At 43.0% G+C, this 23148-nt stretch overlaps 1 protein-coding gene across 2 annotated transcripts in view; it reads right to left on the bottom strand.

Moving 5' to 3' along the window:
- The window catches only part of celsr1a (cadherin EGF LAG seven-pass G-type receptor 1a), a 78601-nt gene that overhangs the window by 26766 nt on the left and 28687 nt on the right, over positions 1-23148 (bottom strand). For both annotated transcript variants that reach the window (XM_029494789.1, XM_029494790.1), the window contains exons 2-6: positions 18254-18609; positions 17805-18093; positions 14722-14944; positions 12747-12862; positions 11060-11148 (exon numbers count right to left, since the gene is read on the bottom strand). In XM_029494789.1, the coding sequence (XP_029350649.1) occupies positions 11060-11148; positions 12747-12862; positions 14722-14944; positions 17805-18093; positions 18254-18609 (1073 nt within the window). The remainder of the gene's footprint in view (positions 1-11059; positions 11149-12746; positions 12863-14721; positions 14945-17804; positions 18094-18253; positions 18610-23148) is intronic.

Below are 23148 nucleotides of genomic sequence, written 5' to 3' on the forward strand. Positions count from 1 at the left end.
AAGTAAAGGATGAACAGAGAATATGGCCAGATTTCGAATAGAAATGTGCCATTCGATTGGACATGTTATTAAAAATAATCTCCATGGGAAACAAATTCCTTTCCAACCAAAGTCCAACTATTAATCAGTGATTAATCTTTTAAATGTATTTCCCAGAATGTTGAACTCCTCCTTTAAAAGTCAAAGCGTTAAGTTGAACAATGATCTCAAATTACTTATCTCAAAAGCAGGCAGCGGAAATTAAGAAAGCACGACACTTGCATAGAAAGTTTTCCATGGCTTACAAAAGGTAAGTTGATGATAGACTCTCCAGAGAAATCTGACTGTTGCACTGATCGCAATCTTATCGTCACTTTAGGATCCAGACAAGCGAAGGATGAGATAAAGCTGACACAGCTGAGAAAAAGAGCTCCCCCGATGTTGCACACAATGGACCCGCAACCCAAAATCTCAGGAGGTGCAGCTGCTACCTGTGCTAAGTCATGGACTGGCACACACACGTACAGTATAAACACTGTGTTAGTGTTGAACTGCTTGTATTGCGGGCATGTGTGTAGTGAGTATATTTTATGTGGGGATAGAAGAAACAAATTGAGATTTAAAGGAAAAGTGTTTCAGTCACAAAAAAAAAAACAAAAAAAAAAAACCCCACATCAAAACAAATGAACCGCAGCTTGATCATTTTGGAAGCACAAGAAGGTCACAAATCAGACACAGATCAGAATGAAAGTCTTAAATGACAAGGAAGACCAATTTTAAGATAAAAAACCTTTTCTCCTAATATTCTTTTTATTTGTACTTTTGTACAAAGCCTCCATTAAGAGAGCTTCAACAGCATTTCCCCTTCTGTGTTTCTGTTTAAAAAGCTCTCATAAGATGAACAGAGAGAGCAACTCATGCCAAGAACGACAGTACAGTTGTATTATTGCGAAAAATATTGGATTCTCTAAATCAACATAAGACTAAATCATATTTTCTGAATTCCCTGATGAATGTAGGACTGTATATAGTTTCAAACTTCTCTCTGACTCCTAATTTGAAAGTGCACTTGGCCCTCACTCTGAGGGGCCCCATGAGAGTCTCTTATTTGCCCTCCACCCGACTCTGAGCTGTTGAAGATTCCCCCTCTCTGTGGTGTCGTCTCCAGGGGCTGCAGCCATGGCAACGCACTTGATCCCCGCAGTTATCCGCTAAAGGCGAGGAAGGCAGGGGACACGAGCGGGTGTGAGAACACACACACACACACAGAAAGGACTCAGTCACATACTCCAAAACTTCAGCGTACACCTAAACTTCTTGCCAACTGCGAACCGAGACACCCACACTGTCTCTTAGCAGTACAAACCCGTCTACACACAGACACAGAACAAAGACCCACCCGACCACACACACACCCTCTCCCTCCACACACTGACACCTCATTACTACCAGGCTGCCTGACAAGGCCGACATGATCACTCAATCAGCCCTGCAGCCAGGATAAAGAGTGTTGCCGCACAGATGGAGTTACATGCAAAACACAGATAGACAACTTAGTCAAGAGCTATGTAAAACACTGTCAAACTGAGCAACTAATGACCCTGAGTGTGTGTGTGTGTGTGTGTGTTTTGGGGGCAAGATGGAGGGAATGCTGGCTGGTGATTACATGTTTGTGCGTGTGCTTGGGGAGTATGGGAAGGATGTCTGCAGAATGTGTTTGAGCACGTGTGTTGAGTGAGTAAGCGGCATGTTTATGCTTCTGTGTGTGGTGTGTGTTAGTGTGTGTGAAGCAGGAAGCCAGTCGCAGAGCTGCAGACGGCCACACAGTTCATTCAGATTATAGAGGAAAAGGGGCCGCATGGACTTTTATTTCATCTGGGCTCGCCTGAGGAAATGCCATTGTTTCTCTGAGTCTTGGAAGAAAAAAAAATAAAAAATAAAAAATTTAACGGATATTTCAACATGTGATATCTCCCGATGCTTTGAGGTGTGTGTGTGTGTGTGTGTGTGTGTGTGCACGCGAGTATGCGAACATGAACTAGAGAAGAACTGAAACCAAAATAGAAGGGCATTGAACCAACAACAATAGATCAATATCTCTTGGAACTGTGTGTGTGTGTGTGTGTGTGTGTGTGTGTGTGTGTGTGTGTGTGCGTGTGTGTGCGTGTGTGTGTTAAGTTGATTTTTGGATTTTTGGCCCTGCCTTACATAGCTACAATGTCCCAGCTTCCCTCTGGCAGCAAAAGACTCTGTCATGTCCACATTACCTCACCTGCCCTCTGGCTATGTAAACTTAGAAGTGTGAATTATTGAAAGAAAGACACACACACACACACACACAGACACACAGTGATCCAGCCGTAATGTTACTGCTGTCCCTGTCACGTCATCACACTTCTATCTTTCAGTGTAACAGATGGGCTGCAGCCATTGTTGGCTTGTAGCTTTCAAGCTGCAAAACAAATGTAGAGAAGACACAAAAACTGAAGTAGGCGTAACCTTATCCCATCGGGAACGACTTCAAAAAATCCCTTCTACAACTGGACTAACATGGGTATCTGCGTATCTGCTGACATCTGTGGTGTTACCTCCTGATTGATGTTTACCACCCTTCTTCTTTCTTCCTTGCTTTCAATGAGGTAGATGACAGACTTTGTTTCTGTCATTTATCATTTGTACATTTGTATTTAAAACTAGATTTTTTTTTCTGAGCGTGGTTATTTTAGCTCCATGTCTAACTTGCTGACACAACACAACTCACAGGTCCAGCAATGTGACATGGTGCTTTACAAAAACCAAAGAGGATGCTGAGCTAAGCTAAGTGTCTTCTTGATCTGGCATCATATTTAAAGGATAGATAAGACGTTGCTGTCAATTTTTTCATCTTTCTCTCGGCAGAAGTGCCTCTACAGTGGCCATCTAACCATTATCTAAGCAGCCTTGAAGATCAGCGGGAATGATCTTAATGTTTGGCAGTAAAAGCAGGGCCAGATAGGGATCACATAAGAAATATGCGTAAGCGGAAAAAGATAAGAGAAAGATGAAGAGACAGAGAGGCGGAACAGGAGGAGGAGGGAGATACATTAGTGCCAGGACTTTAGAGTATGTATAAACTAACTAAAGGACAATATCTCCCTCTCTAAGCTTCCAGTACAGCTGTTTATCTCCTCTTCTCCCCTGAATTCCTCTGTCTCAACTTTAATAAGAGATTTAGGCCACGCTAGCTGAGGTGCGTGAAATTCCCTGCTGGCAATGACACACACACACTCCCTCGCATCACAGGAGAGCGGGGAAGGAATGTAAAAACTAGAGATGGAGAAGAGAAAGAGGCATGAAGTGGAGATAGTGATGTAGTGAGTTGGCTGGCTGTGTATGAGGGCGGTCTGCAGTGACAGATTTATAAGACGCATCTTCATTCCTCAATGACAGCCTGGTGCTGTTCGCACTGGCTGGTACCATTATAATCCTACCACATCAAACACACACATCTCCAAGAGCCACATATACACTTATTGAACAGAGTGGCTCTGACTTTAGTTTGCGTTCTACAATACTGCCTCACTATTATTACTTTTGATTCTCAATTTAATGCCATCAGCTGCCATCTAATAAAGTCCATCAACAATGTAAATCAAGACAAGATAAGCATCTCAAAGTAAATCCCTCAAACAAAATAAAAAGTGGAAAGAGAGGGCCTTGATGCATTTGCTGTCAATGCTGATTACAAGTCATCTTTCAGTGCTGTTAATCCTCTCTGACAGAATCCATGCTTTGGCTGCCACTCTGCTGGAAATGCAATCGCTGCTCACTGGATGTCTACCTACCAGTCTGTCTGTCTGTCTGCCAGCCAAAGATCAGATATGTTTTTTTCACCTGAGCAAACTTCAACAGAGGAAGTGAATGAGAGCTGACAGATGGACGAGTAGGCTGCTACTCTGTCACGTTTCAACGTGAGCAGCTTATTCAACCAGACGGAGGAACCGAGCAGAGCATACAGGCGATGCAGAGGAGGATGGTGATATTATTTCTAAGGAGGATAAAAACAATATGCACTTTCAAACAAAAGCAAGAAAGATGTGGCAGTGGGGCAGTAATGTACTGACATAATTCATCTAAAGCCTGATCCAAAGGATCCCTTTCTCACTTCACCTTGAACTCGACTTCACAGCCTACAACTGGATGAGCTGGATGGAGTTCAGTAAGGTCAGTGTCCTCCGAAGCTTAAAAAAGCACCAGCTTTCCAAAAAAAAAAAAAAAAAAAAAACTTTATCCACTCACTGCAGGGACTGATTCTGATCAAGCTCTGTGAGTTTAGAAACACAGTTTTCTGTTCATTTTGTTTGTTTTGAAAAGGAGAATGTAGGACTACATGAGCATGGAAAAGAGGTAACACCAGAGAAGATAGTTGAGTCAGTCTGCGTATTCACTTAAAAGGTAGCTCGCGGAGTCTCGTTGCACTAAATATTTCTTGTGGATGTGCACTCATTACATTCACATCCCTGCACTGAGAGACAGTTGGTGGTAGTGGCACACAAAGGACCTTTTTTTTTTTTTTTTTTTGTTCAGAAACGTTTAAGTGAGACAAAAGCAGCATGTCACATCGTGTCTTCCCCCAGACCTTAGAGACAAGATAGACTCCACACATCCACACATCTTCAACAGCCAAAAAAAAAAAAAAAAAAAAAACCCAGAAGAGGACCACAAAGCTAGAAAACTGGCGCCCACAGTCCAGACCAGTCGAGAGCCGAGCTAAATTAGATCTGACACCCGATTGTTAGAATCCATGTTACCTGCGTACACCTTAGGTAAGCATGGACAGAGTTAGACCTGCAGACTATACTAGAAGCAGAGTAGGGGCTAAATGTGAATGAGACTCCATGGGGGGGGTGGGGGGGTGGAAAGCATCAGTGGGGACTAGGCTAGAGGTCAGAGGTTACCTCCTTCTGATCGAGCTCCAGCCAGGCGGTATAGAGCGGGAGCCGCAGAGCCCCACTGGAGTCCACAAGACTCCCCCCGTCCTGGGAGAGAGATACCGTGAGAGAGAGACACCGGGTTAGACCTGCAGCCCACAACCATGCCACGCCACTTGTATCCACATGTGCATTCAAGTGTGTTTGGCCCGCAACTATCAATGCACAGCATGAAGTAACAAGGCAAATATTATTGTGTGTGCGCACGCTGTGTGTATATACGGAGGCATGCATGCTGAATTGTCCGTGTCTGCCAGTTGGCCAACAATAACATTATCCATAACAAAACCTAATTCCTCTGTGCCCACAACCCCCCCACCCCCCAAAAAACAGCCCCACCGACTACCTCACATAATGGACAACAACTCATGTGCTGCTGATTTTAGACAAGGGTATCTCCGGCAGATTTATTTAACACTGTGAAATACCACAGCCATGTGAGGAGCAGGTGAAATTTACAACGTGCGAAAGCCCAAAACCAGCCTCCACGTGTTAACAAGGGTAGTTTCACCACAAAGACACAAAACATGGATTTGCAGAAGGTGTAAACACCACATTATTAGATTACAATGGGCTACAATTATGTCGGAGCGATTTGAAGTACTGAAATTTTTTTGAAATTTGTCTGAAAAGCCACAAAGAAATTGCTTTATAATTAGGAAGAGGGTTTTTAAATGCAACCTGTGTGTTCATGTGTGATGATAATCCTGGCTCTTTGAGGTCTTTGGAAGCATACATGAAGAACAACAAAGAACAAAATGGCCTCTTCCTCTAGAAAGGCAAATCCTGCCAAGTCTGGGGCTTCACCTCAAAAACAACTACTTAACCTTTCTGCAACTGACTGAGCAGAGAAAATACCCACATGAGGCGGCAGTCCGTCATTACACACACATACATACATACATACAGCATGGTGTTCAACCCTGTGCACAGCTGATAAAGTGTGTGTGTGTTGTCATGACACAGTCAAACACCTAATAAGTTATGCATCTGTCACTCTGGCCACCCAGGAAAGCCGCAAGTGGCTTCAACTGTTCGCAAAGAACCCACAACAAGGAGATTGAGGACAACTACAAAACCACTTACGGGCTCTCTGTGGTGGATTCTAAGAGCTATTATCCACTGTGGGAACATATTGTGTAGAACAAGTGTGTGTGTATGTGGGTCTTTCTGTATATCAGCTCATCCTGGAAACTCAGCAACCACTGACACATCGACAGAGAGCCGATGAGGGAGAAAAGGAAAAAGACACAAACAAGTGTTAGCTGTTTATTTTATAGCACAGCCTGAGGTCACTGTTCAAAACTACTCGCCGGAAGGAGACCAGTGAGACAGGGCTAAATGCCCAGTACATTTGTATTTGTATTTCTAGAAAGATGTTGCTCCACTCTGACTAATCTGTTGATTGTCACCTGTGGCTCTTTCAACAAAAATTCCTGGTAAACATTGTGTACTGACCACAGGCACGCCAAAGCCATGTCTGCCTGTTATTTGGTGTTGAGTGACTGCTACCTATGCAAACTACGGCCTGAAAGATGTTGAAATGCTCATTCCACATAGAGCCACTAAACACTGAGCAAACGTTTTTATTTATTTTTTTTTTTTTTTTTACAGAAGATGTCTATTGTTAATACACTCCCTACTTCTATATGACTCACTAAAAAGAAACTTCAACGCCTGAATCAATGAGCCGATTGTTCTGAGACAGAGATTCCAAAAGCAATGGATGGGTGTTAAAAGGGTAAAGTTGGACTACCTGCAGCATAGAAACAGAAGGGATATTTAAAGCAGTGGCACCTTAGTGGGATCTTGGTGTCAAAGTTAATTTCAATTATATATATTATTGTTGAAACTTTTAAAGAAAGACCTGTCGCCCTTTGATTTAACCCCAAAGGTTTCTAAATACAGCTGAGTGGTGGAGTTATATAGAGAGCTTAGCCCAACAGATTTGGAGAGCAAGAAATATACCCAGGTATATAAAAAAAAAATAAAAAATACCTCAAGCTCTGCTGTGAAGTAATTTGCACCTATGTTCTGATGATTAAAGCCCAGCCATGTACACAGCGCCCGAGTGAGCGCGGCGGAGGAACAGCAGAAGCAGGAAGACTGAACTTTTGATAGACGGAGGGTGACAAGAGCCAAATAAGACTGTCTAGGAATGCTGTCTGCACACACCTGGCTGTAAATATCACAGTCTTCATTAGCCAGAGTAATTCTATTAGCATGTCTAACATCAGGTCTGTGTGCAGCAGAGAGGAGCGTTACAAAAATACTGTAAACGCACAGGCTTGTCACATCTGTGGTCATGCTCTGCTTCACTGACTCATCACCATGTGGATGGATCGCAGGGATAATTATAGTTTACTTATTGCTCTGGTTTACAGGTAATTTGAGATGCACTCATAAGCATTTTGTCACACTTTATCACCATTTGAATGATACTTGGTGAAGCATGGAGGCAAATATAAGATTCCTGCTGATTCTTTCTTGCTCATCTTTTTTATGAGCGTTGATGAAAAGAAAATTAACAAATGAGACTCATGAAGTAATGACAGACACAGGCCCAAATTGATTAAGTGGCAGAAATTGATATATCAGACTGTGACAAATGGATATGTGGACTAGTTCTTACTGTGATTGCCAAATCACTAAGTAAACAAATACACTGTCACGGATACACAGATTACTGTGTGCGCTATATTCTGAAAACAAAGTACTTTTAATAAAACTGTAACCAAAAAGAAAGAGAAATGGCTCAATTATGCTTGAAATTCTGGTAAGACTGAATGGAAACACAACAAACCAAGCTCTCTCGTCTGTTAGGTCCTATTGTAACCTGATGCAATCCTTGCAGGTGGCCTGGCAGATACAATCATGATCTAACTGACATCCTGCCCAGTGTCCAGCTAAATAACATCATTTCCTGTAGTTAGTGCACATCAAAACCCCAGAGAGAAGCCCCTGCTGCTGCAGGAATACCCATCTTGCTCTGTGTTTGTACGTTTCCTGTTTGGAGTTGCTGACATAGTTAACTGTCCTTGAGACGTTGCACCGTGGTATTTCAAAAATGTCTTTCTCTTTCCAGTTCCATTGTGTAACATCTCTATTAGTGGTAACATGCACCCTCAGACACACACACAGACACACACACAGACACACACACGCACAGAATCAGGGCACGTCTTTATTTGTCTGCCCCCCGCAGATACAAACACACGCACACACAGCTTTCCAACCGACCCAGATCATTGCAACAATGGCAAGTCCATGTCTGTTGTCATGCCAACCCTCCTCTGACCCTTGACCTCTGTTTTTTATCTGAGGCACCCTGTTTCTTCTGAAGAGAGGAGAAGCGGATTTAACAGGGGGGCACCCGCACAACCCTGCACAACTTCAACCGCCTCATCATTTGACCTAATAAATCACCATCTGTGTGTGTGTGTGTGTGTGTGTGTGTGTGTGTATTGTGTTAGGAATTGGTTCAAACAGTAAAAAAAACAATTGGGGATCAGATTGGAAAAACAACAGTGGATTAGGTTGAAACAGTAACATTTTTCTATAATTTGAATCTTCTTATGTATTTTTTTTTTACTTTCCTTTTTATCCACACATGCATGAATCTCCAGTTAGTTAACACCTAATTTATCATTAGACTGATTTCTACTATGGCCTTAATGCTGAGTTAAAGTTAGGATCCTTATTGTTTTGATCAGGTCAGGTCAGATGTGTGGCTCATATTCCATATTGGCTTTTACTCAACACACACATGCTCTCACACATCAGCAAAGCCATAAGTCATATCTTCAGGAATATTTTCTGCTCCGTTTATATCTAGACATGAATGACTATAAAAATAAATAAATATAACTGCAATACAGTATGTGCAACTACCTATTAGTTATTATTGTCAACAAACCCTAAAGTGCCCAGAGAATATAACATTAGGACATATTATCTGTGCATGTGTTTGTTTGACATGAGTCTGGATTACATCACAGTTAAAGAATTGGGCTCTGATCTGCTCCCAAGCCTCTCTGGACTATGTGAGCAATGCTATCTATAGATAATGTACGTGTCTTTGAATATATCTGCTCTTTCATGTATGGCAAACATGTGTGCCTTCATTCACATCCATACATTCACATGTCAACGTGTCTAATCTATTGTGAGAATGCTGCTGCTTTCTGCCATATAGGTTTTCACTGATCCCTCCAGCAACTGACGCGGTATTAAATTACCATCAGTCAGTCTGACTCCTGACCATTCAACACGTGAAGAAAAACTGACGCTGGGTCAGTGCTACAGTCAGCCTTGGGCTAATTCAACAGAATGTGTCACCAGCTTCGCAAATCACTGCTGGGTATTGAAACTGGCATTGGCGAATCACACACACACACACACCTCCTACTTTACACGCTAATTGCACAAGGATACAGTCATTACCTGGGTTAATGCGTGTGTTTGTTTGAGCATGTCTGCATGTTGTAGCAGCGAGAAATGAATCCTATAGGATCACAGAAGCTAAATCAATACGAAAATCAAACTGCATACAAGCGGAACAAAGCAAGAAATCTCTCCGATCATGGAAATTAAGCTCTTGCAGCCATGGAGACATCCATCGAAATGCAAGACAACCCAAGAAGTGAAAAAACAAAAACAAGAAAAGGTCTTCAGCACCAACACGCTGGAGCCTGAAAATAATACCTGTGGTAATGAGCAGACTAGCAGCAACATTAACAGAGCGCTACAAGGTTTAAGCCATTGTCTCGAGCATCATAAAGCCAGTGCCGGTGTGAAGAGGGACATACAGCCTAAATACGCCTCAAACAATAGATACAGCTGTGACCCTGCAGCTAAGAAGCTGCAGTACGGCCGCCCGATCCATCACCTTTGATGAATACTTCGCTGTCAAGTCTACGAAGTATGCTATGGGTTCTATAGCATGTAGAGAACAGCGTGTGAAATGTGAGATGGCGTGTATTGCTGGCTAATGTTAGGCGAAGAAGCAAGGTACTCTTTTTAACAAGTTGCACAACACAGGCGCCGCTGCAGATGAAATACAATGCTGGACGTCTTGGGTCAAGCCAATGAGGCTACAAGCTTTCAGCACCAGCTACGTGAAGAAAGGCAGAAAGAAAAGAAATGATGAATCAAGTCAAAAAGGGGGGATCAATGTCTTTTGTAACAGCATAGCATAGCTAAGGTTAGCGAATGCTTATATGGCCAGAAGCTGTTTGTTTCACTTGGGGGGAAAATGGAATAGTTCATGCATAGTATTGCTTTTATTTATAGAGAGGAAACTTATGAGTGCAAATTCTAGTTAATTATACAAATAACAACAAACTATGTGCAAAACTACAGGATGTTTATGCTAAGAAAGCCGGCGTCATCTCATTTCCCATCAGGTTTAATGTTATAAGAGTAATGCCTGCAGGCTCTGGAAGTTTGTCGGAAGATAATACAAGCAGTTCACAGCAATGTAAGCCCATCTAATATGATATTCCAAGTGAAGTGGTTACATGAGCTAGGTTGGGAAATAATCACCATTTCTTTTCTACGACTGGACTTTGTGAGGGAGAAAGAAAACCATCGTGGGAACATCTCGAAAAGCAACTTCAGTGAGACAAACTAAAATGTCTTGCAGTAAAAGAGACATTCTTTTTGTCGGTGATTAAGATTAAATTGAGATTGAACAATTACTGAAGTATGCATAGGGTGCATGCGATGATCAGTCTTTGGCTGAGAAACATGTAATGTGTGTACTAAAGCTGTCTGGTGGGAAAATGCATTTCATGAACTTTTGACCTGCGAAGCTGAAGGCAAGCCTCAGTGCTTCTTTCAGCGCTCGTCACTAGTCAAACCTGTACAGTCAGGGTAATCTCCCGAATAGGCAGCCAAGGTCAACAGCCTTGGTAGCCTGAGAAATCCACATATCATGAACTTTAATCCCGCATTATCACTACTGAGCGTGCTCACCCTTAACGTGGGCAAATTTTGATCTTGACCTCCAACAAGAGCTGTGCGCTTGATGCAATATCTGAAGTCTCATTAAAAAAAAGTCTACTCATGCAGGAGTGGGTTGTGGTCGGTTCGTTGACTTGGCTTCTTACCTTGTTGTAGTAGTGGAGCTGGACAGAGTGCCACTGGCCGTCACTGACTCCACCCTGGATGTAGGGAGATACTGTGGTCTTCGTTTCACCTGGGTGATGAAGGAAGAAGGGTAGAAAGAGGAAGTGAGTGACGGGGGACAAACATTGGACAAGTGGAAGGAGAAACATGAACAGTGATGAGTAGGGAGGGTAGAAGAAAGGAATCGACAGACAGCATGGGAAATTAGTGACAGTGAACGGGATGTGACGTTAAAATAGCCATATTAACATCAGTAAGAATATACACTAATGATATTTACATCTGCAGCACAGTTTGAGTTCAAGATCTTCACATCATTCACTTCCTTTGGGTGTGGTGGAGCCACAATAAACACGTCTCCTGTTGATTTATAATGTGTTTCAGTCATTAATTAGCTTTACTTTCCAAATCGGGGAAATGCTTAGCTGTGTCAAGTTTTAACATGTAAAACCAGCACAAGCAGAGAGGAGTCACAAAGTCAGAAAACAGCCTCTAACGTTTGCTTTAAAAAAAAAAATAAATAAATAAAAAAAAGATCACGTCAGTTAATGTTTGCGAGAAAACAGCTGGTGGTCATACCAAACTGCAAAATCCCTGTATTTTATAGTCTTATGAATTGGTCTAGATTAAATGAATTTCGCAACGTATTCAACAGGTTGCTATTACGCCATAGTCATCAATCAACCATAAAATATATGTAGGCTGTGTTAGTCTGTGGTGTCAGTGGCTGTCAGTGAGAAGATTGTAGAGCACAAAAAGAGCAGATTTACTGGGGGCTTACTCTGTTTGTCAAAGGCAAGAGCAGCCCAGGAAGAAATCCACTTCTCTGGAAATCAGTAAACCGTGTAGCGACTCAGACAGGAAATCTGTGCGTCTTTGTATGTGAGAGGAAAGTTAATAAGTGATGGCTATTTTCTGGCCATGCATGTGAGAAAGGGAACAGAAAGGTGGCGTAGTTTGTGTCACTCAATGAACTACTTTAGCGTTTCGTTTGATGATTCATGCATTCAGCGTTTAGTCATATGTCAGATCTGAAGCCGGGCACATGGACTTGGCTCGCTTCCCAAACAGGCTTCACCCAGCATAATCATATTGAATTGGACTGCTGCCTGTTTGGTACCATGGGAAAGTCGAAGCTGAAAACAACAGCCACCAACAGTCCAACTAATATGTGTTTGATCTGCAGTCCCACGGTTAGCACTGTTAACGGTGATTGTGGGTGTGTGTTTGGTTGTGCTTCAGCTGTGTGTCCGTTCACATTTGTGCTTCAAAATTTGTTGCTGGAGAAAGACAAATTTTGAGTGACTTAAGTGTGTGTGTGTGTGTGTGTGTGTGTGTGTGTGTGTGTGTGTGTCCTGGGCTAGTGTCCAGTTAAATGTCTGAACCGTTGTTAATCGGCCTGGTAGAAAGTAACTACCTTCAATATAGTAACACACACAAAACTATCGCTCTTGCGTTCCTGCACAAAAAAACACAACATTCAGCCTTTGAAAAGAAAATGAATGCTGATAAGAACTATTTAGCCAGCTCTTTGTGAAAGTCCTTTTAGATAAAGTGTGCTCAGCCCTGCCTTAATCTACTTAAAGTGTCGCTGATATTAAGAGCAATCACTGTGAGTGGTCAACACACATACACCACCAGACAAACACACACGATGTGAGGCCTAACCTCCAGAGAAGGTGAGCTGAATCTGTTCGTTGATTATCTCCAGGGCGATGAAATCATGCTTCTCATTAAATCTGCCATTGTAGAGGAGCAGGGCGTTTCTTTCTCTGGTGGCAAACCTGCAGAGACAGATGAGATTTCTTTCAGCTTTCAGCAGCATGACCAGAAATCAACGGTTAAAACTGAAAATGTATGTAATGTGGAACCCTCTTAACGATGTTGGCATACAAGACAGTGTGTGGAATTAGCTTTTTTGCTATATGAAAGATGTATGTCAGACCGTGACTTTTCAGACTTCTGTTGTTGAAAAGGTAGAGTGAATTCCTGCTATTTTTTTCCCTACTCTGGCATGCTTCCTGTCATTTCTAAGGATCTATCCAACTCAAACAGACCGGGACTTATCGGTTGACAGCCATGCAGATAGCTTTACGACGTAAGGACCGAGGAGCTCTTGAGGAAAAGTCACTTGGAAAGGAAAGGCAGGATGTGTCAAAGCCAGCAGGCTGCAGAGAGGAAACCGCTCGCCCGCATTAGACGATGCACAAGCCTATCCCAGATGTGAGAGAGCGAGAGAGACCTGGCGACTGAGCCAGCACCTTCACATGAGAGTACAGAGTTCACGTGTGTGGCTGTTTGTGTGTGAAGAGTGTAAGGTGAGGGCAGAGGAGTCAGCCAGCAGATGCCAGTGAGGTGAGGAGGGCAGGAAGCCAGGATGGCTGTAGCCACACACTGATAAGAGAAACTCATCACACAGCCTTTCCTGTTTTCACCGGGCTGCAAACCTTTCTCACCGTCATCATCATCATCATCATCATCATGATAAGCTAAGCTGTCAAACTTTTCTCACTTATTACTGGGAATGAAAAAAGGTGATAAAGTTTTTCTCAGCACATATTTACTGTTTGATTGAATCTGGCAGGACTTTGCTTATTTTCTTTCAGCGCTCTCACTTTGTTTAAAAGTGTGAGAACACAAATCTATCTCATGAAGTCCCCCTCATTTAGGCAGAGTGTGTGTCTTCTGTGCTCTTATATGCGTTTATGCATGCTGCCATTGAAAGGAGGGAACTGACACACAATGGAAAAGTATACGCGGGTCTCGACACGCCCCGGTTGACACACTTCAGCTCTGTTTATTTGTGCAGCTCATTCCACTCCCTAAATTACCATCATCAAAGATTACTGCTGGTATAGTGGAAAGATGTGTGGTGTAGCAATCTCATATGGGAAAGGGGAAAAAAATTACATTGTGTATTATATTATATTATGTAGCCAATATTTTATAACCCAAAACTGAATTCATTTTTGCAATACTTAAAAGGGCATTATTTGATCCTATACAGCTTACTTAACTAAACATTCTCAATTTTAATATCAATATCAGTGATATTGGGGGGGGCATGAATTATCTGCAAAGCCAAAAGTACAAATTGAAAGTGTGAACAATGGTTCCAAATTTGTTTATCTGCTTTAGGACAAGCTAAAACTGTTAGATAGCTTGTCTATCTAAAGCATACTCTCAAGAGTACTAACAATTAGCATTTATTCAAAGACCAGGACACATATTACAAAGAGGAATATATTTTTTAAAAATGTTTGAAATTAAAAAAGCCACAGTGTTGCTACAGTGTTGGCTGTGTTAGTACCTGCAGTACTTCAAGAATGGAGTCAAATGCTGATGTTGTTGACTTAGGAAACTACATCTTCTACTCTGTATCTGCTACCGCGACCGTTACCTCAGCCTGAAAGGTCAAACCACTGGTCACGGAGAAAGTACCCATTATTTCAAAATCTCCAACGATATTCATTTATCCATCTGCCTCTTTTTTTCCATATAAACTGGTTATGACAGCAAAAAGCTTGAGGCGAAGTCAGTTCAGGTGTCTCTAATTTGAAAGGGAGTGTCTGGCAGTTTGTGGTAACTAATAAGACAGGACAGAGAGGAGCAGAAGGGGAAAGGGAGGTGAGAAAGCACTTACATGAAAGAGACGGTGAAGTGGAACCTTTGCCGGAGGCCTCTGAAGGTGATGAAGGACTGTCCGGGGAAGCTGCGGGTGGTCATCTCACAGTAGGGCTTCTCGTACGCCCCTGGTGGACACTGGCACATGAAGCCGCCTGCCAGCCGGTTGACACACTTGCCGCCGTTCTTACACACTCCGGGCACACAGCGACCCGATGACGCGTTCAGTTCACAGTGTTCACCTGTGAGCAAAAAAAAAGAAATCACTTGTGTTGAAGCTTCAAACTGTGTATCTATAACCACTACCACGCACAGTGCGTAGGTGCCGTGGGTTCAACAGTGCTCTGAATGATAAATTACCTGTCATATCACCTCGTCAAATTCTTATCATTTCATCTTTTCTATGAAGGGTGTTCTCCACCGTTGACTGCAATACAGACCTTACATCAGCTGACTGGAATCCAGTTGTTTTAACAGGTTCCCTCTGATTATCAATCAAGCTTACACTACACACTTACACTAATAAAACAATGCGTGTATCGGTGCAGTTAAGCTCCCTGTAAGACATCAGAGGCCAGAGGTCTTAGCCGCGGAGTAATTTGGTCATATTTGAAGAGGAGAGAGAGGATAGAGATAGTGTGCAAAAGGAGTGATGAGGGCAAAACAGAAAGAAAGAGAGCGGTGTTGAAGACGTGGATGAAATCCAAGCATTAAGTCCAATCCATGACTAAAGTCATGCTGATACTTTTAAAGCTGGTAAAGATCAGATAAAAGCCGGATAGCTAAATCCTTGTTAGTCTCACTCCAGTTTGGGTTTTTATGAAGTTAGAGAAGATATCAAATTAATGCGCTGCATGACTACCATTGTTTCTGGGTTGAAAATGTTCAAATTAATTAACATCAACTTTAACTAAGAGAGTCCAATATTACCAAGAATCTTTTTTTATATGAGCTTTTAGTTTTCAATTGAAACTGGATAAAGGTATCTAAATAGGCTTGTGTGATTCGTCAGTCTTTTAATATGCAGGTATGCACTTCTGCTGTGAAAACACAGCAGTCTCTGTCAGGGGAGAAACTTTATCTCTGTTGTTCACTGTAGAGAGAGAAGACTAAACTGCGACAGACGGACTCAGATGCACTAAATGAATGAACAGAGTAAGAATCACCGACCGAGACTGGAAGAGACAGGCAGACAACATGAATGGTAACATTTTATGTTTGCTAGAAAAATGCAAAGAGCACAACCGTTGGTCCCAAAGCTTTAAAAGCCAATGAAATAAAATGCTTAGAAGCTAATGCGTGTCTCAAGAACTGTTCAGGGCAGTTACACAGAGAGATTACAGTATGTGCAGGTGGAATATAGTGGAATACAGATGTCCAGAAGCTGGAAGAAATAACTCACTCTACTGAGTGAGTTATAGCTGAAATTTAACTTTATTATATTACATTTACTGCCGGGTTTCCCTCTGTGGGAAATTCCATTTGAATCACTATGTGGATCTAACTTTGTCCAAAATAAGAGTTGGGCCGAGTTTCCTGGCGTTGCTCATTTAAATTCCTCCACTAATACACCAGGAGACCTCTTTCTGACTGTAATATTACTTGTAATAGGTGTCTTCTTGTCCCATGCAGGGTTGTGTGTCAACTTGCTGTCCAGAACAACCCAAAGAGCCCTCCACCCAGGACACACATAGACCCCCAACATCACCGCCTGGAACCAGCTAATGGCCCTTCTCTCCTCAGCATAATCCCTTTCTCCAAGGGAGAATTATAAGGATCTATTTCCCTGTAATGTAGGAAACCCAAGGAGGACAGAGCGGGCCCCTGCTGTCATCAGCCCCGTAATGGCCCCTGATGGGCCCTGACTATCTGGAGTTGAACTGTGACCTTCAAAGCGGGGACACTGAGATGTAGCTAAGGGAAATATGATGGGTGGCTGGAGTAGGAAGGCATGGGGAGGAGGAGGAGGCGAGAGAGGGCAGCTCTAATCAGGTAATTACATCAGATAAGAGGGAGGAAGAGAAGGAGAGGAGAGGTAGAGTGTTGGGAGAGACAGGCGGAGAGGAGGGACGGAGGCTGTCAGAGGCCGTCTAAGCTCTATTAGAGGGAGAGACAGTCAGTCAGGTATCAGATGTACGAGGGGGAAGTTATGGGAGGAAGATCACGGACATTGGGAAATATTTCAGAAAGCGATTTCAATAGGAATGATGAAAGCTTCCAGTTCTTCCCGGAGCTCATCTGCCATGTGAATAATGCACAGAGTCACTCCACTAGCAGCTTCCAGGATTTCCAGGAGCTGCTTTAAGTTATAGTTATAATTCCCTGCATTATGACTATTTTCAGTTTTAAGGCAAAAATGTTATCTAAGCTAATGTGGTTTTGAGGAGAGGGTTAAGTGATACTGGAGACAGATCTGGTTTGACCAGTATAGCCGGCATTCTTTACACCTCTATACAGCAATAAATCTACTGCACTGAATGTGGGTATGTATGTGACTGTGTGTGTGTGTGTGTGTGTGTGTAGGTGGCTGTAACTACAGTGTTACAAAGCATGTTTTCTCTTCCTGCACTGGGGTCGACCTCAAGCTACAACAATAGCTGCTGAGTGCCTTTACAACCTGTCAGTGTGGTTTGGATGTCTTGTAAAAGTCATTAAAGCCATTGTAACACACAATAGAACACCCCTAACACACTTACAATACACTTTTTTTTTTTGTTGTTGCATTGGGGGAAAAAAAAAGCTGTTTTCATTCACATACCATAATCATTTGTATGATGCACAATACAGTATAGTGTTGCTTAAGCAAAAAAAAGATATGGGGGGATATTTTCTGATTCATCTGATTGAAAAAATAAAATAAGTACAAAGAGTTATCAAAGCTTTGCTCCCTCACCAATCAGATTTAAGATACAACAAACTAAAATCAATATTCAAAAGCTCCCTGAGGTTGTCACCGACTTTGTATACATAACTACATGCAGAATTAGTTTGGTCCGATTGTTTTGGTCTGATCATATATTTTGACGTAATTTAAATGAAAAATAAGTAGAAACATTGCTTCAGTGAGTGAATTTGAATTCATTCACGGTTTTTCCCTCTCACCTGTGAAGTCTTCCAGGCACTCGCAAGTGTATCCTCCCTCTCGGCTGCGGCACCTGCCGTTGTTCTTGCACGGCCCCGAGTAGCACAGGTCGATCTCGGTCTCGCAGTAATCCCCAGTGAAACCGAGCGGGCAGCGGCAGCGCAGCCCGTTGATGGGGTGGATGGGTCGGAACAGGACTGTGTCGGAGGCGATGAAGGGAGGGGAGCTGTCAAACTTCAGCACCGAGACGCACTTCATGTAGTTCTCGCAAGGCTCGCGGAGGCAGATGTTGTCATCAAACGGTAACACCTGAAGACAGGAGGAAAAGTCAGTCACATGAATTGATCTGTTTTTAGATGACTTCTTTAGTGTTGTTTTGGCTGCAGAGGCTTGAAATTCTGGCTGACGATTTGGAAAGAGTTCATTTGTGTTTAGGCGAATATGAACGCCTTTCCTTGCGTGTCCCTACCTCCTGCGAAGATATCAGCCTGAGCAGAGTCCTGTTCAGGTAGATCTGCTCCTGCAGCTCCTCGGAGGGGAAGAACGTCCCTTTACCCGGGATGCCTCCAGGCTGCATCGCGGAGAAGGTGACGTTGAGGATGGACCCTTGCACATCGGTGTCGTTTTGGATGTTGAACACAAACACTGCTTCCCGTTTGGTGGAGAGCACAGCAGCTACGCCGTCGAGGAAAAGGGTGAGCAGGGGAGAGAGGAAGCGCTCCTGGGACATGTTCTCCAGCCGCACTGTGATGCTGTTGGTCAGCATGTCATCGGTGATGATGGTGACACGCAGCGTGCAGAAGGCTTCAACGGTGTGGATCCCATCTAGGAGAGAGAGATATTTGTTGCACATATTTAACAACTTTATCAAGTGTAAACCAAACAGTGTAGAGTGATACAAAAAGGCAGATTTCCCAACAAAGATCAAAGCGCCTGAGGCAGGTCCGGTGTTCTTAAACCAGGCCAGGTTTCCACCCTTCTTGAGATACAGCCCATATCAGCAAAGCAGAAGGTCATATTCAGCCAAACACGGCGTGCACATGTAAGCCAAACGTACTTCTAAGGTTTCCAAGGACTAATAAAAATGAGAAACTTTATGAGACCCTCCGCCCCGTCAAAATAAAAGACATATCCCTCTGAAGTGCTACCAGTCCACCTGTTGTATCATTGTGTTGAATAGATTCTTACATTGGAACTTATGTTTCAAGCCTGAACAAGCGTGAACACGGCCAATATATGCTAAATATTGTCTCATATTGATCAGATGTGGCTCATGTCCTCATCCCCTGTCTGCACTCTCTGGAGACTAACAGTTTTACTTGTTTACTGTCTCACACTTCTGCCACTAGATTGAATTAAGTAGTTGCCACTCGGTGCAGACTGGGTCTGATTCAAGCCCTGGCTGGGAGTAATTGGATCAGTCTGGGATTTCTGCCCCTGGGGAGGGCTGAGTATGGTCTCAGACCTACTTCTGGCACAACTGTAAGCCCTCGTGCATATGGAGGGAGACAGAAGGCTATGGGCCGCAGAGAGCACAGGATGGGTGAAATACAGCTGACAACAGGTGGTGAGACCAGATGAAATTGGCAGGGGGGATAATACTGTTGAAGCGGGACAGGGAGATGGGTCAGATTGCACAGCTTTGGGACTTCAGAGTGTGGTATATCTGTGTGTAGGTTTAGGGGTGAAACAGTCACGGTGAGGCTCGGGCACAGGTGCTCCGTCACTCCAAAACATACATGAGGCCATTTATCAGAGCCTAAAGCTCTCCTCACACCAACGCAGATGCACTGTCAATCAGACCAGAGTGTGGAAAGGCTGTTTATTATTGTAATTCATGAAAATAATAATCCCCATCCCTTGTATCCCCAGCATATTTTTTTTACTTCACTGAACTTCATCACTTCTTTTGTGCGTTCCTATTTTTTTAATATATATTTCTATTTATATGCAAGTTCTAGGATAAATTGAAACCAGAGGCAAATTCCTTGTATGTGTGAACATACTTGGCCAGTAAACCTGATTCTGATTCATCAGGCTAGCCTCATGTTAAGTACTAACTGGACTAAAGGTAAACTGCAACTGTAATAACTCACAGAGGGAAGCAACTTGGAGGTCCAGTTCGTTCGGTGAAGCCGAACCAGTATACTCCGATAGTGGTTTTGGGGACATAAATCAAGTTGGGTGGTAACAAGAGCAACAAAACACACAAACACACACACAATCTCAGACACACATTAACAAGTCACTCTGCAGGGCGGTGACATTAAGCAGCAGCTGTGCTGTAATGTGCTGGAATGGAGGTGCTCATTCAACACACCGCTAACAGAGTATCTGCTGGCTACTGTGTTTATTCCTCTGCAGCCCTCCACACCTGTCTCCCCCTGAGTCTGGGAATACAATGGCATCCCATTCATCAGCTCTGAGGTCCCCCCCCTCCCCACACACACACACAGACAAATACACTTAAAACACAACAGGGAAGTCACACTGTATGTGAAATTCGAATTTTAAAGTCTATGGACTTTTACACACTGACAGGAGTCTTCATCACCCAATGCAGTCATGGCTCTGAGAGTTACTAGCTTCCCAAAGTGGGAGGGGCGGTTTAACTGGCACAGCACAGCGGGCGGGTGGAGGGCATCAGCGTGAAACATCAAAACAAGTGGTGACAGAACAGAGAAAACACTCCAGGGGGCCAGAGCTGCATCCAAAAAAGTTCAAGGCATGACGGAGACGATCACACGGTCAAGGACAGCAGTGAAGCAGAAGATGATAGAGGAACTGCTGACAAAACCCCATTAGCTATGCAATCATACAGCGCCAATGATAAGTCATGTCTTTCACATACGGCAGGAAGAAGGCAGGACTGGTTCCTTCTCTCACTCATTAACTCTATGACCAACGCTAAAAAAGCAATATTCAACATTTTAGAATTGACACACTTTTAGATGATAGTTGTTTGTTTCCTTTTTCATTCCAGGGGTGCCCCAACCAGGACTATTTATAGGCCACCAGCTGCTATCAACACACACACACACACACACACACACACACAGAGGATGGGCTGAACTATGGAAAGGGTGTGTCACAGGCAGATGCCATGGAAAAGAAGAATTCTATGTGTGTAAGTATGTAATCACACACACACCGCTGCTGTGTGATCTTAACACTTTAAAGTATGACACACAATCCCCTTATCTCTATTTGCAGGCAGATATTTTATCTGCATTTTATCTTTTATCTGTTGGTCGAACACATTTACAGGCATTGTAGTGCGTTATGATTTTCTTATTGCCCTTTGACAGCACTTATAAAAGCAAATACAAATAAATTTCAATAAAGTTCATGTGACTGAAAACAATAAATGGAATCTGTTTCGTGATTATTTTTGTTTGTCTTTCTCCCATTGTAGGCAAATTAATTACTAGCAAGCAGAAGAAGACATTATCAGTAGGCCACACAGGTAGTCTAGGTGGCGAGGGCAGCAGAGGTGATAAGGGCTATTAATGACCTGCGAGGCCAGCCACCCCAATGACACACTTGTGCTTGTGTACGCTGACAAATGAACACACATTTGTGTACAAACACACCCCCCTCCCAAAAAAAATGTTGTCTGTCAGCTGTCTGTCTATATAATTTTCACTCTCTCTCTTACACACACACACACAGGTTTGCAGTTTGTTTTTCTTGTAGCCAACGCAAAAATGACACACGCACACACACACATTCCAGCCAGCTGTCAGAGTGAGCAACTTTCATCAGCACACACTCACACACACACACACATATAAATGCACGTTGGCATACGCTAGTTGGAGTTCATCAAATGACACATTTCTGAAGGCTTCAACAGTTGGATGAAATGAAATAATCACTGATAAGAAAATTGTGACCAATTTATCTGTAGCTTTGGTCATTTTCCTACATTATTTAGCACCTAATTATCCATATCTCTGAGAATAAAACACAAATTACTTCTCTAGGACAATCATTACTTTTTTAAATTAATCTGCCCATACGTTCTGTACAGAGATTGTGTTGACTTCAACCCTGGTGGCCGACCCCCCTTCCCACAACTCCATGGTGTAAAAATCAACACCAGTGTTTAGTCAGTAACTGGGAGGGACGGTCAGTAAAACAACAGCAAACCAACAAGACATCTGTAGGCTGACAGGTTTCAGACGAGTGTCCAACCTACCACAGAGACACACGCCACCTACATTTAACACACAGGGAGAGGTCGGGCTTGTCCTCCTAAAACCCTTGAGAGCTGACTTAAATGACAGCCCAGCGCTTTCATTTCTTTCCCTTCTTTCTCCTTTTCTTTTAATTCCTTTATTTCCTTTAGTTTAATACTCAAACTGGGGCTCTTGCTCTCCTCATTAGACATGATCAGCTGATGATGTTATTTCCATCCTGCTGACATTTATCACAACTAAAAAGAAGTCTGATTGAGAGCTCAAAATGTTACGACCTCCGGGGAGGCCTGCCATTACAGAGGCAGGAAGCATGTACGGCGGGGCATTGTTAGAAAATGTCTCTGCTACTTTTCACCCTGCAACACCTTTTACAGCATAGTTAAAATTTTACAGCAAAGCGGCCAATGAAAAACTGCCGTGTGGTATTTTCAAATCCCAGAGAGCAGAAGGTGACCCTATCCTTAATTTCATCCCCCCTTTGCCTCTGCTAAAGAAGAAAAGAAAAGGTCTCAGATATTTGAATCAATACAAAGCCTGTAACCTGAATGATTTCTAGCCAATCACTGGGCAGGAATTCAACTGTCAGCTCCTTCCCATTGGACACATCTGAACTCCTCTGGCCAATCAGGAAGGGAAAGCACACAATAAGTTGGAGTCCAGAGGTGATCAAAAGCACACAAACTTTGAGCGGTGCGGCCTGTCAGCATTTGGACTTACTTTTTCTTTCTTGATCCCAATAAAATATTTCAGTGATGCAAAGCTGCCTAAAACAATAACATTTAAATGCTCCGAGCTTAGTTCCATAATCTACCTCATCTTTTCACTTGTCCTCTCACCCATTCATCACTTCCTCTGTGTGCTTAGACTCTCCAGACCTCTTGGTTTTTCACAGAGGAAGTGTTGCCCCCCCACCAATAGTGATTCCAAGCGTTCTGATCATGGTCCAAAATCTTGTCAAGGCCCATCTCCCATTCTCTTTCTCCTCTCTCTCTCTCTCTCTCATGGCAACCAGCGCCAGCATCAGATCACGTATCAGCAGCCTGCAGACACACTGACAGACATCCTGTACACCAACGGCAGCAGGAAACCATCTCTCAAAAACAAAAATGTTTAAAAAATAAATAAATAAAAAAAAATCACACCAAGATGAATACTATGAGGG

Source organism: Echeneis naucrates, chromosome 23 (assembly GCF_900963305.1).
Source record: "Echeneis naucrates chromosome 23, fEcheNa1.1, whole genome shotgun sequence".
Taxonomy (NCBI): Eukaryota; Metazoa; Chordata; class Actinopteri; order Carangiformes; family Echeneidae; genus Echeneis; species Echeneis naucrates.